Source organism: Cetorhinus maximus, chromosome 3 (genome assembly GCF_964194155.1).
Source record: "Cetorhinus maximus chromosome 3, sCetMax3.hap1.1, whole genome shotgun sequence".
NCBI classification, from domain to species: Eukaryota; Metazoa; Chordata; class Chondrichthyes; order Lamniformes; family Cetorhinidae; genus Cetorhinus; species Cetorhinus maximus.
In genome coordinates this window covers 108,087,813-108,104,783 of record NC_135881.1, presented here as the reverse complement: position 1 = coordinate 108,104,783, position 16,971 = coordinate 108,087,813, and the positions used below count along the sequence as shown (strand labels likewise).

The 16,971-nt window shown below is 40.5% G+C and overlaps 1 protein-coding gene across 10 annotated transcripts in view; it reads right to left on the bottom strand.

Annotated features, from left to right (window-relative positions):
- Positions 1–16,971, bottom strand: part of phf14 (PHD finger protein 14) — a 313,616-nt gene that overhangs the window by 59,809 nt on the left and 236,836 nt on the right. For all 10 annotated transcript variants that reach the window (XM_078538816.1, XM_078538820.1, XM_078538817.1 and 7 more), the window contains one exon: positions 3,764–3,881. In XM_078538816.1, the coding sequence (XP_078394942.1) occupies positions 3,764–3,881 (118 nt within the window). Of the gene's footprint in view, positions 1–3,763; positions 3,882–16,971 lie in introns of those variants that run through there.

Below are 16,971 nucleotides of genomic sequence, written 5' to 3'. Positions count from 1 at the left end.
CTATCTCTGCAGCTGTTTCTTTTAATATCCTAGGATGCAGCCCATCAGGTTTAGGGGACTTATCGGCCTTTAGCCCCATTAGCTTCCCTAATAATTTTTCTCTCGTGACAGTTATTTTATTTATTTCCTCCCCCCACCCTTTACCCTTGATTATTTAGTAGTTTTGGTACGCTATTAATGTCTGCTGCCGTGAAAACTGATGCAAAGTATTTATTCAACTCCTCTGCCATTTCCTGGTTCCCCATTATTATTTCCCCAGCCTCATTCTCTAAGGGGCCTACACTGACTTTGGCCTCTCTCTTCCTTTTTTATATATTTAAAGCAGCTCTTACTGTCTGTTTTTATATTACTTGCTAGTTTACCCTGAAAGTTTATTTTCTCCCTCTTTATTATTTTTTTCGACATCTTCTGTTGATTTTTAAAACTTTCCCAATTTTCTGGCTTACCACTAACCTTTGCCACATTGTATGTTTTTTCTTTCAATTTGATTCTATCCTTAACTTCCTTGGTTAACCATGGTTGGTTTATCTCCTTCCTTGAATCCTTCTTCCTCACTGAGATATACCTTTGTTGTGAGTCTGAACTATTTTCTAAAATGTCTGCCATTGTTCATCGACTGTATTTTCTGCTAAACTCCTTTCCCAGTCCACTCCAGCCAACTCTGCCCTCATTCCTTTGTAATTCCCCTTATTTAAGTTTAGCATGGTCGTTTCTGGCCCAGGTTTCTCACTCTCAAACTAAATGCTAAATTCTTCATGTTACGGTCACTGTTTCCTAGGGGATCTTTTACTCTGAGATAATTTATTACACCTACCTCATTACACATTATCAGATCCAAAATAGCCTGATCCCTGGTTGGATCCACAACATATTGTTCTAGGAAACTGCCCCGAATAAACGCGATGAATTCTTCTTCGCGGCTACCTCTGCCAATTTGATTTTCCCAATCAACATTCAGAACTCTACTGCCCGTGTTCTAACTCACACCAAGTCTCACTCCCATTCCCTTGTGCCCGCTGATGTTCATTGGTTTCCGGTCAAGCAATATCTCGATTTTAAAATTCTCAGTCTTATTTTCACATCCCTCCTTGGCCTTGCTCCTTCCCTTCATTGTAATATTATTCAGTCCTACTACTCTTCTAGATCTCAGCGCTCTGCCAGCCTAGACTCTTGAGCAGTCTTTATTTTAATCTTTTCACCGCTGGCATCCGTACATTCAGCTGACTAGGCTCCAAGCTCTCCATATCTCTCTCTCCACCTCTCTTTCCTCTTTTCAGTATGTACCTTAAAATGTACCTCTTCAACCAAGCTTTTGGCCATCTGGCTCATAAGGCCTGATGTGTTTCAGTGTTAAAGTTTGTTCCATCAGGCTCATATAAATCCACTTGGGACGTTTTATTATATTAAAAGTGCTGTATAAATGCAAGTTGTTATTCTATTAGTTGCCATTAAGTCTTTCCAGCTCCATTTCCAAGTCAGAAGGTGCCGTCCACAACAGTGCTAATCACCACTCATTTCAAATCCTGTAAAATTCGGAGCCTACTGATAAAGTCTTCAGTAACAGTTGCAAATACGGTTCTTTTTCCAAACTTGTCAATATGTGTAAATTAATCAGAACCATTTTCAAAAACAAATATTGCTATTGCCATTAACTATACTAAAATTCTTAAGGTACATGCTATAAGTGTTAAACACTTGAGCAGATACTAGCTATTGTACAGGTCAATATAACGGATAAATAGTATTCCTTCTCAACACTATTTCCTTTAGGGGCTATATCATGTCTAGTGTCTGGCTTCTTTCATTAAGGACAGGATCTTCCCCCTGTTTGGGGGGGGCGTTGTGCAGGAGCGGGCAGACTCCTGATTGCCCCCGGTCGGGGGCACGCTGCCATTTTACATGGGCGGACCAATTAAGGCCCGCCCAGCATGACGTGCGCCAGGAAGCGCTATGCACTCCCTGTGCAGGCGGGGAGGGGGTGTTCCCTGAGCCGGAAGTGCACTCTTTCGCGTGCACAGTTCTCTCTGAGGCAAAGTGCTACCTCAGGGAGGTCGGCTCAGGTTTCAAGCATTGAATAAAGATGAGAAAAAAAATTATTGACAAGTCCCCTCATGTGACACTGTCACATGAGCTGGGACATGTCCATTAATTTTATTTAAAAATTTCTGGAACATTTTAAATCCCTCATGAAACCTCATCCCGCCTGTGGATGAGGTTTCATGTTTTTTCTGAAGACCGCCTGGGCTCTTTGCCCGCCCGGCAGCCTTAAGGTTGGATGGGCAGGTCCATGAAGTGTATTAATTACTTTATTAATGGTCTTAAGTGGCCCGTTGACAGGTCAGTGGGCACACAGCCGACTGAGCTGTGCGCCCGCTGACCTGAAAATTTAAATGACGCAGGGTGACGTCAGGACCCCGCCGTGGGCCCAGCCCTTGCTTGCTGACCTAAAAATTCTCCCCTTAGTGTTGATTAGCATACTGATTATTTGTACAAATAAATAAAAGAATAACCAGACCATTAATATTTTTTCCTCATTTCTTTTCAACAAAATATTTTAAAATATTACTGCTGAGGCCCACTCGGCCATGGCAGTATTAGCAGCTGGAAAAAGGTTTTGCTGGTATTTGTGCAGTCATTTTGGGCAGTACACCAGCAAAGCATTTTTAAATATGCTTTAGCCAGAGGTCACTATGGTGATTTGCTCAGACTGAACTTTTCAAAACGATGCCAAAACCAAACAGTAATACTCTGCTGGGTAAGTGGACATACAGAAGTTGTTTTGTGCAACAAGCTGAAGGAATGCATTTATTTCCAAATTAGATGATGATAGAGCCAACATTCCTCATTTCCATCCTGCCATGATAAGGGGAAAAAAGAGAAATGAGGAAGGTTTTCATTTTTTTTGTCATGTCTATTAGCCAGGAAAAACACTGAGTAAATAGCACAATAAGCTAAAGCCACTCTAATTTGGATTGTTTTGTAATGTTTTATTGACCTCTTATAGAAACTTTTTGAAGGTTAGTTGTCTTTGCATGCACGGATTCCATACATACATATATGCCCGTCAATGTAAAGGCTAATCAGTTAAAAGGTGATGTTCTTTCTGAAGTGCAGGGTAGTTTCTCTGGAGAAAGCTCTTCTTGATCAAACAAACAATTTCAACTAGTAATAGCCTGTGAAGGTCATCAGGTTTTAATAACCTGTCTAGTAGAGCTTGGCCTAGTTTCACAGTCTTATTCACTGTGGGAGTGCTGACTCAGTGCAGGAATACATTAAAAATATCTTCTTTGGAACTGGACAAATCTTAGTTTCTCTCTTTGAACATCATTTTGTGAAAGAAATATTCAGTGCTGTATTAACCAAAAAGACTAAAACAAATAGAAAAATCCAATTAACATCTAATTTACTGAAACAGCTGATTTAAAACAAGATCTTAACATTTCAAGGTAAAACATTAATAACTATAGTGTTTTAAACATCTATCTAATTCACCAACAATGCAGAATTAGCCTTCATAACAAACCTGAAGCAAGAAATGAATGGGGCATTTCTACTAATACTATACGACACTCCATTCCATGTTAAAAGGCTGACAGAAATTCAATATAATTTTTGATTCTCTCCAGAACTGACTAGGATACTTAAGCATTCTAAGACTAAGATTGCTGGATACCCAAACTACTGTGGACAGCTAATTTCCACACTCTATCTTTGGAAATCTTGTGGTGAGCTGAATTCTAAGGTAACAAATATTTAATCTTACTTTTGAAGATGTAGAGTCACACTCCTGACAGATCCAACCATAGCCTGTCTGTTTTGGGGATTTCTTCAGTGGTGGGTCGAGGCAGCCAAAGTGGTAACAGAGTCTGCATTCATCACACCTAAACAGGAGAATAATATTAAGACAAAATTAGTTTTATGATCCGGCGAATCTAGTCTATACGTTAAGTAACAGAAGTTTGAATTAGACTATCAGCTTCTTGTCCAGTTGGGTAGAAGCAGAAAAATAACTGACTTGTAATACTCTGATAGCCATCAACCTCCCCTTTCCCCCACCCTGACTCCACCCTTGTCAATGAAATCAACTCTGCAAAGTGAAGAACATGAATCAATTTCTATCTTAAAAATCCAGTTCGTAGGTGACTAAATGAATCCCCAAATCAATTCAGGAAACACTTAGTCAGGCAACTGTAGAGAAATACCAACATTTCAGGTGGATGACCTTTCACTTTTTCTGAGGAGAGGTCACTAACCTGAAATTAATTTGTTTCTTTCTCCAAAGGTGTTGTTTGACTTGCTGAATGTTTCCTGCATTTTCTGTTTTTATTTCAGATTTTCAGCACCTGCCGTAATTTGTTTTGGGTTAAATCAATTTTCTTTGGCTTCAAAAAGGAGCCAAGTGGATTTAAACTTCACTTGCAAAGGCTTACATCAGAAAACATGACAACTCATTAAATTGGAGATAGAACAGATTGGGTTAACTCATGGGCCCCTAAGATGCAAGAGGTATTACTGGAACATTGTGGCATGCTATGTGGACTTGTACTGAATTTGAGTGTTCTGAGATCTGGAAGACTCATACGAACATACAAACTAGGAGTAGGCCATTCGACCTCTCGAGCCCGCTCCAATATTCAATAAGCTCATGGCTGATCTGATTATAGCCTCAGCGGCACTATCCTGCCTATCCCTGATAACCATTGGCTCCCTTGTTAGTCAAGAGTCTATCTACCTTTGCTTTAAAAAATATCCAAAGGCCCTGCCTCTATCACACTCTGTGGAAGGGAGTTCCAGTCTCATGACCCTCAGAGAAAAAAAATTCTTCTCATCTCAGTCTTAAATGGGAGACTCTTTTTAAAAAAGCTGCGTTTCCGAGCTCTGGGGCAGAATTTTCCCCCCTTTGTGGGGGGGGGGGGGGGGGGGGGAGAGGAGAAGAGAGAGTTCAAGAGCGGGCACGTGGAGGCACGCCCCCAATTGTGGGGACGCCGCCATTTTACATGGGTGGGCCAATTAAGGCCCGCCCAGCATGACGTCTGCAAGGAAGCGCTATGCGCTCCCTGTGCGGGTGGGGGGGATTCCCTGAGCTGAGAGTGCACTCTTTCACACATGCGCACGATAGAGCACATTCATCTCCCTGAGGCTAAGTGTTGCCTTAGGGAGATCAGCTGCACATTAAAAAGTATTGAAAACAGAAAAAAAAATTTCCCTGACATGTCCCCTCATGTGACACTGTCACATGAGTTGAGTTGGGACATGTTCATCACTTTCAGTTTCACTTTTATTAAGAATTTATAGACATAAATGAAACCTCATCCTGCCCATGGATGAGGTTTCATGCTTTTTCCAATGCCCGCCAGGGCTCCCGGCCTGCCCGCCAACCTTAAGGTTGGATGGACAGGTCTACTAATTACATTAATTACTTTGTTAATGGTCTCAATAGGCTGATTCGGCTGAGCCCCCATCGACCTGAAAATTGAAATGGGGCGGGGTGACGTCGGGAGTTCCGCCCAATGTCATCCCGTGTCGGCGAGCCCCGACCCCCACTCGCCGACCGGGAAATCCTGGCCCTGGTCTCTCCCACAAGGAGAAATATCCTTTCAGCATCCACTCTGTCAAGTCCCCTCAGGATCCTATATGTTCCAATAATATCACCTCTCATTCTTCTAAACTCCAATGGATATAGGCCCAAATTCTCCAGTCTATCCTCATAAGATAACCCCTTCACCCTAGGAATCAGTCGAGTGAAACTTCTTCTAGTGCAGTTGTCTTTTCTTAAATAAGGAGACCAAAACTGTATGCAGTACTCCAGATGTGGTCTCAACAATGCCCTGTACAATTGTAGCAAAACATCCCTACTTTTATTTTCCATTCCCCTTGCAATAAACAACAACATTCCATTTGCCTTCATACTCATTTGCTGTGCCTACAAACTAACTTTTCCTGATTCATGTACCAGGACACTCAGATCCCTCTGTACTGAGTTCTTCGATCTCTCTCCATTTAGATAGTAAAGTGCTTTTCTATTCTTCCTGTCAAAGTGGACAAGTTCACATTTTCCCACACTCTCTTCTATCTGCCAAATTCACTTAACCTATCTATGCCCCTTTGTAGGCCTTTTATGTCTTCTTCACAACTTACTTTCCTCTCTATCTTTGGCTCATCTGCAAGTTTAGCAACTATACATTTGGCCCCTTCATCCAAATCATTGATATAGATTGTAAACGGTTGAGGCCCCAGCACTGGTCCCTGTGGCACTCTACTCGATACATCTTGCCAATCTGACTCATTTAAGAATTGAGGTAAATTATTGCTTACAATGCTAGTACTGGCAACCAACCATTTATCAAGTACACCATACCATTCTCTTATTTTCTTTGATACAGTCCTTTTACCATTGCCATTGCATGCAATTGAGTATATAAAATAGTTTGCACCATCCTGGGTATTGTCAAACAAACTTATTGTGTACAGCTACTTGATAAGGACAGTTTACCTAACTAGTAGGGTCTTTGGCCACTGGACCATTACACATTAACCTGAAAGTTAATTAAAACTAAATAACCACTTAACAAATACCCTGCAGTAAATTACCATCTTTGCAGGCCCTGTAGAAAAGAATGAATAAATCTGTGACAAAAGTAGGATACATATACCATTTTAAAAATGGAATTAATATATCTTTATCGAACTGCTTTTTGTATAATAATGTCTTCAAGCATTTTATACTTATGCCAGAATAGAACTATTTAAGGTACATTTTGGATGTTAAATAATTATAGCACAGCAACTGAGAGATGTGAGCAGATATAGTTTCACAACATACAGATCACGCATACATAGCATTCAAGTTAAATGGTATACTACGGAAATTATCTTCTAATTAAAAACATTTTCAAGAACGTACATTGTTTTGTATTTAATAAACTGCAGGTGACAATGTAGTGCTTTGTACTGCCCATAACTTCAGCCCCAATAAAATAACTGCATTAAAACATGATGCAAGTGGAGTGTCCTCAAGGAATTTTTTTTTGTTCGAAAGGTAATTCAATGTAGTAGTATTAATCTATGTTACTAAGTTAGTCATGTGTTGAAAACTACAGAGAACAAGAGAAAAGATGTCTGTAATTTCTGTTTATAAAATAATACCTACACTCTTCTGTATTTGTTGAAGCGATTTTAATACTTCAGATTCATTTTATTCTTCCCATTTACTGATTTTTGTGAAGTTAATAGAAAATAACCTTATAACAACTAGCCCATTGTTGTATAATTCTATTGCAATCAATCAAGGTGATCCAGATTTTGGAATGAAAATCAGATAACAAAGATAATTGATAAAATTAATCACATTTTGCTTAATGAATACCATTATTTCAAATTCCATCTCATTAGGTTTCTTGCATAGTCTTATTAGTTGGCCTGCATAGTACTAAGAGTTAGCACATAGGAGAAAGATTTCAATCTTCGTAGGACTAAAGGACCTAAATGCCCGATATTGATATACATAAATAAATATGTATATATTTATGTATATGGATTATACATGCAACATTACTTTATTCACGTGAAAGAGACAAGAGCTGACCAATTGTCGAAAGGATATGTTTTCTATTACTCATTGCTTCAAAACCACAACATTGATTGATTAGCTGATGTTTCCAAAATTTCAATGTGCAAATGAGAAAACATGTAATTAAGAGTACTTAACATTTACGCTAAAAATGGTTCCTTACTATTTGAAAATAATATAATTTTCAAAAAAGAACTTGCATCCATATATCAAATTATCACTATCGTAATATCTGAATGAATTTCACATCAATAAATTTTTTCCAAAATACAATCACTGTTGTTATGTAGGCAAAAGTATAGCCACATACATTCAGTTATAAGCCCCACATAAATATAGTTGTTGAGCTCTTTGCCTTTGGACACAGTAGGTCAGTGATTAGGGCCACTCTCCTTCTGTCTCTTCTGTTGCTCTCTGCCTCTCTTCCCTTGGTTTGGCCTCTTTCTACCTTATCTTAACTCTTTTTATTCAGCTCTCTTTTTCTTTTTTCATTTCAGGTGGGAAGTGGTGATGGAATGGCATGAGGTGGTAGGGAAATGACTGCAGGCTGCATGTGATGAAACGGGGGAGAAAATATGGAAAACAGAAGCTCTCTTTCGATCGTAGGATCATAAGAAATAGGATCAGGAGTAGGCCATTCAGCCCATCGAGCCTGCTCTGCCATTGTAAGATCATATCTAATCTGATCATAGCCTTTACTCCACTTTCATGCCTGCCCCCCATTACCCTTGACTCCTTTTGTAGATCAAATATCTGTTTAGCTCAGCCTTGAATATATTCAATGGCCAAGCCTCCATTACTGTCTGTGTAAGAGAATTCCAAATTCTACCAACCCTCAGAGGGGAAAGCCTCCTAAACTCCATTTTAAATGGGAGACGCCTTATTTTTAAACTGTGCCTCTCATGATTTCCCCCATGAGAGGAAATATCCTCTCAGCATCTACCCTGTTAAGCCCCCCTCAGAATCTTGTGTGTTTCAATACGATCACCTCTCATATTTCTAAACTCCAGCGAGTATAAGCTCAACCTGTTCAACCTTTCCTCATAAGGCAGCCACTTCATCCCAGGGATCAACTGAGTGAACCTTCTCTGAAGCTGCTTCCAATGGAAATATATCCCTCCTTAAGAAAGGAGATCAAAAGTGTACACACTACGTAAGATGTTGTTGGGAAACCATATCTTCAAGAATTGTATTTTCTTTTAAAATTTGGAAGGGCATTGCATTATTTGAACATGAGACTTTTTTTTGAAAAAGGTCACAAGTTCACCTTGGAATATGAACAAGCATGCCTTTTCAAAGGAATCACATGACACCAGCGAAATGACCAGCATGGCAATTGTGGAGGAGAGCTACCTGTCTATGAACTGCAATCACTTTAATTGATGGGGAAAAAAAACTGTTTAAAGGCAAGGGCCTGCTGATCTACTAGAAATCACCTGATGGAGCAGCTTTACGTTTTGAACTAGTTGCTTTGAACTCAGTAGGGAATGAACTGAGAAAGGGAAAAGCGGCCCAGCTTGTGCTCTCCTTGCCTTGCTTGAAATACAGTGTGGCAATCAGTTTCCAGTTAAGAATTCTCATCTCATGAAAACTTGTCTGTATTTGGAAACTCGAGAGGCTGAGATGAGAAGGATTGATCCGGCTCTATTTCCCTCCACGCTGAAGCTCCGTTGGCGAGAACTTCCAGACATCTACTGGAACTAGCAACACATCCTCGCACGAGGGAGCAACAGATCGACAGCTTCAAAACCCTGCAAACTTTATCCTTTTTATAAAAAGATTTTTCTTCAACTGCCTATCTATGCAGAGACCCTATTTGTTTAACCTTGTTTGTCTGTGTGTGCATGTGCGCACATGCTGGGGAATTTTAAAAGGGATGATTACACTTCCAGATTACAATTTGTGTATTAACCAGTTCTTGCAACTTGTTTTAAAGAAAGAAGCTTTGTTTTAAAACAAGTCAATCATTCCGAGCTTTTTGAAAGAAGTCTGGTTGAAGTCTCTTTTATTCTGGGTCTAACAGTCATGAAGGCAAATAGTTGGCCACTTTGGTAAGTGAATTATACATTTACACTAATGGTATGATCTGTGGATTGGTGGAGCTAGATAAACTATGCACTCCTCCAATCCCAGTCGTAGCATAGATTAGGGGCTCTTGTGGGATATTTGAAACGCCGGGAACAGGTAATGGATATGGAATAATAATAATTGGTGAAGGATAAAAGGGCAGGTATCAGGCTTCTTATACATTAGTAAACCAAAACGGCTTTGGAAGTTACTCCGACTTTTTGAGACATGGAGACACGTAAGAGACACGTAAACCTGACTGGTTTACGTAAAGTAACCAAGACTAAGCTAGTGGATTGGTGGATAAATTGGAGTTAGAATTAACCATAAGGGTGAGGAATATAGACATAGTTGAGGTAATAGCACAGCATTTGAAATTTGAAGGGATATAAGAGAGACCACATTCTCCAGGGGGTGAGTCAATTGAGTTAGCTAGGATTCAGTTGCAAATGAAGCAGCTTGAACACAAAAAGGAAACGAGGAAACTTAAATTATAAAAGAAAAAGAGCAGGGGAAATGGAAATGAAAAAGTTTGAACTCGACTTCCAAAGAGAGAAGTTAGCAAGGGAGGAAAGAGAGAAGGAACGAGAAAGGGAATACCAGCTTAAAAAGATGGAATTAGAAGAGTCCTCAGCTGATGGGAAAATTCTGATGATGAAAAAACCCCCAACCCAAAGCCCAGTGGGGAGATGTTTAAATTTGTATAAGCTCTTCCAAAGTTTGAAGAAAGGAATGGACAGGCATTCATTTGCTTGAGATGGTAGCTAAGCAAATGATGTGGTCAAAAGAAATCTTACATTGCTCCTACAGAGTAGGTTGGTGGGTAAAGCTCATGAGGTTTATGCATCACTTTCAGAAAGGTTTTTGTGGATTATGATGCAGTAAAAAAAAAGAGACTATTCTTAGTGTGTATAAGTTGGTCCCTGAGACATACAGGCAAAAATTTCAAAACATAAAGAAATAGCCTGGACAGACCTATATTGAATTTGAGAGAGTAAAGCAACTTAATTTTGACCACTGGTTATGGGAATTAAAGGTAGATGCAATGTTGAAGCTCTAAGGGAAATAATTATCTTGGAAGAATTAAAAATTCACTTCCTCCAGTACTTAGAACCCATGTTGAAAACCAGAGGGTTGCAATAGCTAGATAGGCAGTGGAGAAGGCTGACGACTATGAGCTGGTCCATAAATCCAAACCTTTTTTCCGTCACTCCCAGAAACCCGAGATAGAAAGTGGGAAGGTGAAAGGCAAGTAGCCAGGGAAGAGAAGGGACAGCTGGGAATGCCCCAAAAATCCTCCTCAGACCAGAAAGGGCTGAGGGGAGTGTTTTCATTGTAACAAAGTGGGACACATTCGTGCAGATTGCTGGAAGTTGCATGGAAAATCCATGGGACTTATTGGGGTATGTAAGGAAGATTCAGAAAAAGGAGTCCCTGACAGAAAATACAATGGATCAAGCTGTCGCATTAAAAAAGGAGTTTAATTTTAAAATAAATCAATCATTCTGAGATTATTGAAAGAAGCCTGGTTAAAGTTTCTTTTATTCTGAGTCTAACAGGAGCGAAGGTAAATAATTGGCTATTTTGGTCAGTGAATTAAACAGTTACACTAACGGTACGACCTGTGGATTAGTGGGGCTAGATAACCTGCGCACTCGTCCCATCCCGGAAGTAACCAATGCCTTGTACCGTTGTAGCAAGACCTCCCTACTTTTATACTCCACCCAACTTGTAATGAAGGCCAATATTCTATTTGCGTTCCTAAATACTATACATTTACTAATATATTGTATTTAGCTTTCTATCCAACCTGCTTGTTACATCCTCAAAGAACTAATAAAATTGCAAACACAATTTCCTTTCCACAAAACCATGTTAACTCTGCCTAACTGTATTGTGATTTTCTAAATGTCCAGCTACTAACTCTTTAATAATGGATTCTAGCATTTTCTCAATGACAAATGTCAGACTAACTGGCCTATAATCTCCTACTTTCGGTCTCCCATCTTTCTTGATTAAAGGTGTTACATTTGCGGTTTTCCAATCCACCGGGACCTTTCCAGGATCCAAGAAATTTTGGAAGATTACAACCAATGCATCCACTATCTCTGGAGCTGCTTATTTTAAGACTCTAGGATGCAGGCCATCAGATTCTGGGAACTTGTCAGCCTTTAGTACAGTTAGGTTTGCCTAATACTTTTTTTTAGTGCTTATGATTGTTTTAAGTTCCTCCCTCCTTTTTGCTCCCTGGTTTTCTACTATTCTTGGGATACTTTTTGTGTCTTCTACTGTGAAGGCAGTTACAAAAAGTCACTGCCATTTCCTGATTTCCATTATTAATTCCTCAAACTCACCCTTTAAAGGACCAATGCTCACTTTTGCTACCCTTTTCCTTTTTATATATTTGTAGAATCTTTTACTGTCTGCTTTTAAAATTTCTTGCTAGCTTTCTCTCATACTCCAATTTCTCCCTTTTTATTAGTCATTATTTTCTGGTTGCTAAGATTTTCCCAATCTTCTGGGCTATGACTAATCTTTGCAGAATTGCATGTCTTTTTCTTTCTAATATGATACCATCCTTAACTTCCTTACTTTGCCATCGATGGTGCATCCTTCTTGTAGTTTTGCTTTCCCAGTGGAATGTATCTTTACTGAGAGTTATGAAATCTCTCCTTAAAATGCCAGCCACTGCCCAAACCCTCCTTGCTCAAGACCTTAGTATTACCTGCTTCTGGGATTCATTGGGCCGCCTTATTCTTTTTGGTTGTAGGCCCAGCAGTGCCTGCTAATGTGCTCCTGGTGCTGCCGGGACTGATGGAGCAGTTGGCCAATCAGATGAGGGGCGCAAATCCCACACTGCCCTATTTAGCCCACCGGCAGCGTGTTGTGGCTGCAGTGCCAGGTGGCATGGAGCGGGTCAGCCCCATGCCGACTTTGCTTCTGGGGAGTCAAGCTGTCTGTCTACCTGAAATATTCTGCCCAACATTTCAAGTCTTATAATCTTTCATCAGAAGTAGGACAAGTTAGCAATATAATAGGTTTTGAAGAAGTAAGAGGGGGAGGGTGGGAAAAAACAACAAAGGAAAAGGTCTGTGATAGGGTGGAGGGCAGGGGAGATTAAATGACAAAAGGTTTCAAGGTGCAAGGCCAAAGGGGGTGGTGATGGGGCAAGAAACAAGATTTGTCTGGAGAAGATGTGAATGGCAGTCCTGAATAGATACTGTCTGAAAGCAAAGAAAATGAAATAAGAGAAAAACCAAACCAGCAAAGGAAAACAAAACGAAATGAGGGCAGAAGTTGTGATATCAAATGATTGAACTAAATGTTGAATCTAGAAGGTTGTAAAGTGCCAAGTTGAATGATGAGATGCTGCTCCTTGAGCTGGTGTTGAGCTTCACTGGAACACTGCAGGAGTCTAAGGACAGAGAGTTCAGAGTGGGAGTAAGGTCAAGAATTAAATTAACAAGCGACGGAAGCTTGGGGCCATGCTTGCAGAATAAAAGGTGTTCCGCAAAGTGGTCACCCAATCTACGTTTGGTCTTCGTATATAGGGAAGACTACATCAGTGGGTATAGTACGCTAAATTTAAAATAGTACAAGAAAATCACTGCTTCACCTGAAAGGGGTCTTGAACAGTGAAAAGGGAGGAAGTAAAGGGCAGGTGTTACATCTCCTGTGCTTGCATGGAATGATGCTATATGAAAGGGAACAGGTGTTGGGGTGGCTAAGGAGTGGACCAAGGTATCGTGGAAGGAATGGTCCCTTCAGAATGCTGTAAGGGGGAGGAAGGGAAATATGTGTATGATGGTGACATCATGCTGGGGATGGTGGAAATGGCAGAGGATAATCCATTAAATACTGAAGCTGATGAGGTGGGAGGTAAGAATGGGGAACCCTATCGTGGTTCTGGGAGTGAGGAGAAGGAGTAAGAGAAGTGCGTGAAATAGAATGGAGACATTCAAGGGCCTAGTCAACCATGAGGGGGTTGGGAGGGTGGGAAGCCAAATGGGAGATACTAGCATGGAAGGTTGCATCATCTGAACAGATGGGATCGAGAAAGAGAAACCAGGAGAATGGAATAGAGTTGTTACAGGAAACAGGGTGCGAGGAAGTATAGTCAAAGAAGTTGTGGGAGTCAGTGAGCTTACAGTGAAGATTGGTTGATTGCCTCTATTTCTGGAGAATAGGCTGAGAGGTCAAAGAAAGGAAGAATCAGAGATAGGCCATTTGAAGCCAAGAGAAGGGTAGAAATTGGAATCAAAGTTGATGAAATTTCCAAGTTCAGGGCTAGGGCAGGAAACGCTATCAATGTACTGGAAAAAGGTGTAGAAGTAGGCCAGTGTAAGAATACAACAAAGAATGTTTCATATATTCCACAAAAAGGAAGGCATAGCTAGGGCCCTTACGAATACCACTTTTTATTTGGAGGAAGTGAGTGGAGTCGAAGGAGAAGTTGGTCAATGTGACAACAAGTTCAGCCAGGTGGAGGGTGATGGATGGGATCATGATTCAGCAGAGGTAGAGGAAGTGTCAGAGAGTTTGTGTTTGACCTCTGCTAGGTAGAGGTTGGTCCACCAGTTAAGAGAATCTACATCTATCTATATGAACCTTTAAGCAAAATGATGGGGCAGCTGAGATCTATTGCTTTCTACAGCACTGGAGAAGAATGATGTAGTTGAGGAGTGAAAGAGAGAATCCATTTGGTTAGAATTAAGGAACAATAGAGGTGCTATTACTCTCCTGCACTACAGCCTACCAAATAATGGTATGGAGATGAAGGAGCAAATTTCCAGGCAAATTACAAAAAGATGCAAGAACTGTAAAGTAGTTATAATAAAGAACTTCAATTAGCCTAATATAGGCTGAAATAGTAACAGTGTAAAGGCCAAAGAGGGGGAGGAATTCCTGAAATGTATGTAAGAGAACGTATTGATCAGTGTATTTCCAGTCCAAGAAGGTTGTCAGAGGAGCAATGGGACTGATTAGAGACCAAAATTGAGATTTATTGTTGGAGACAGAAGGCTTGGTTGTGACACAAAACGAGTACTCTGCATTAATATATTGGGGACAAGAATTTGCCAAAGGCAAATAGGGTAGACAAGGAGCTGTTGGAATACTGGATGAGATAAAGACAGATAAAGAGAAGGTAATGGACATGGTAATGGAAGAAAGTGGACAAGTCTATCTAATCCAAATGGGGTGCATCTGAGGTTGCTGAGGGAAGTATGGGTAGAAATTACAATCCTCCTTGAATACAGTGGTGGTGCCAGAGGAATGGAGGATTGCACATGTTACACCCGAGTTTAAAAAAGGGGAAAAAGATAATCTTGACAATTATAGACCTGTAAGCTTGTCGGTGGTGGGATAGCTTTTAGAAAGAACAATCTAGAGGAAAATTAACAGCAACATGGGCAGGTATGGACTAATAAAGGTCAGCAAGCAAGGATTTAAGGGAAAATCATGTTTGAATAACTTTGTTGCCTCATCAAAAAAATCAACCGAGAAGATGAATAGATGAAGGCAGTGCAGTAGATAGGCGTGCACGGACTTTGAAAAGACACTTGATAAAGTGCCACATATTAGGCTTGTTGGCAAAGTTGGAGCTCATGAAATAAAAGGAACAGCAGCAGCATGGATACAAAAATTGGCAAAGTTGTGGTGAATTGCTGTTTTCCAGATTGGGAGGAGTTATACAGTGGTGTTCCCAGGGTCAGTACCAGGATCACTTTTGCTTTTAATACATATTTATGACTTGGACTTGGGGGTACAGGGCATAAATTCAAAATATGCAGATGGAAAAAAACTTGGAAGTATTAAGAAAACAGTGGGGAAGATGGCAATAAACTTCAAGGGGACATAGGCTGGTGGAATGTGCAGACACGTGGCAGATAAAATTCAACATAAAAAAGTACGATATATTTTAGCAGTAAGAATTGAAACAATACAAGCTAAGCAGTACAATTTTAGACAAGGCGCAAGAACAGAGATCTGTGAGTGCTTATGCACAAATCTCGAAAGACGTGGGATAAGTTAACAAAGCAGTTAATCAAGCATATTGGATAGAGGTCTTTCAATAGAGGTATAGAGTACGGAAGGCCAGGAAGTTGTGCCAAAGCTATATAAAACATTAGTTTGGCCCTAGCTGTATCCAATTCTAGGTACCACACTTTAGGAAGATATTGAAGGTTTTCGAGAGGGTACAGAAGAGATTTACTGGAATGGTTCCAGGAGTGAGGAATTACAGTTACATGGATACACTGGAGAAGCTGGGGTTTGTTCTCCTTAGAACAGAAAATGCTAGAGCAGAGGGCGTAGCTTAAAATGACTGGCAAAACAACAAAGTGTGACATGACTTAATGAGTGGTTAGAATTTGGACTGCGTTGCCTGACAGAGGGTTTGATATGGATTCAGGAATAGTCTTCAAAACGAAAAATAACCGAAGAAAAAAAAATTACATGGTTATGGAGAAAGAAGAACCTGAGAGTGACTAGATTGCTCTTCAAAAGAGCCATAAGACCATAAGACATACACTGCTGTCATTGCACGTCAATGATGGGGGGAGTGAATGTTTGTGGATGGGGTGCCAATCAAGCAGGCTGCTTTGTCTAGGGTGGTGTCGAGCTTCTTGCGTGTTGTGGGAGCTGCACTCATCCAGGCAAGTGGAGAGTATTCCATCATATTCCTATAAGACATAGGAGCAGAAATTAGGCCATTCGGCCAATCGAGTCTGCTCCACCATTCAATCATGGCTGATAAGTTTCTCAACCCCATTCTCCTACCTTCTCCCCGTAACTTTTGATCCCCTTGCCAATCAAGAACCTATCTATCTCGGTCTTAAATACACTCAATGACCTGGCCTCCACAGCCTTCTGTGGCAATGAATTCCATAGATTCACCGTTCTCTGGCTAAAGAAGTTTCTCCTCATCTCTGTTCTAAAAGGTCTTCCCTTTACTCTGAGGCTGTGCCCTCAGGTCATCGTCTCTCCTACTAATGGAAACATCTTCCCCACGTCCACTCTATCCAGGCTTTTCAGTATTCTGTAAGTTTCAATCAGATCCCCCCTCATCCTTCTAAACTCTATCCAGTATAGACCCAGAGTCCTCAAACGTTCCTCATACGTTAAGCCTTTCATTCCTGGGATCGTTCTCATGAACCTCCTCTGGACCCTCTCCAGGGCCAGCACATCCTTTCTGAGATATGGGGCCCAAAATTGCTCACAATATTCTAAATGTGTTCTGACCAGAGCCTTATAAAGCCTCAGCAGCACATCCCTGCTTTTATATTCTAGTCCTCTCGAAATAAATGCCAACATTGCATTTGCCTTCCTAACCA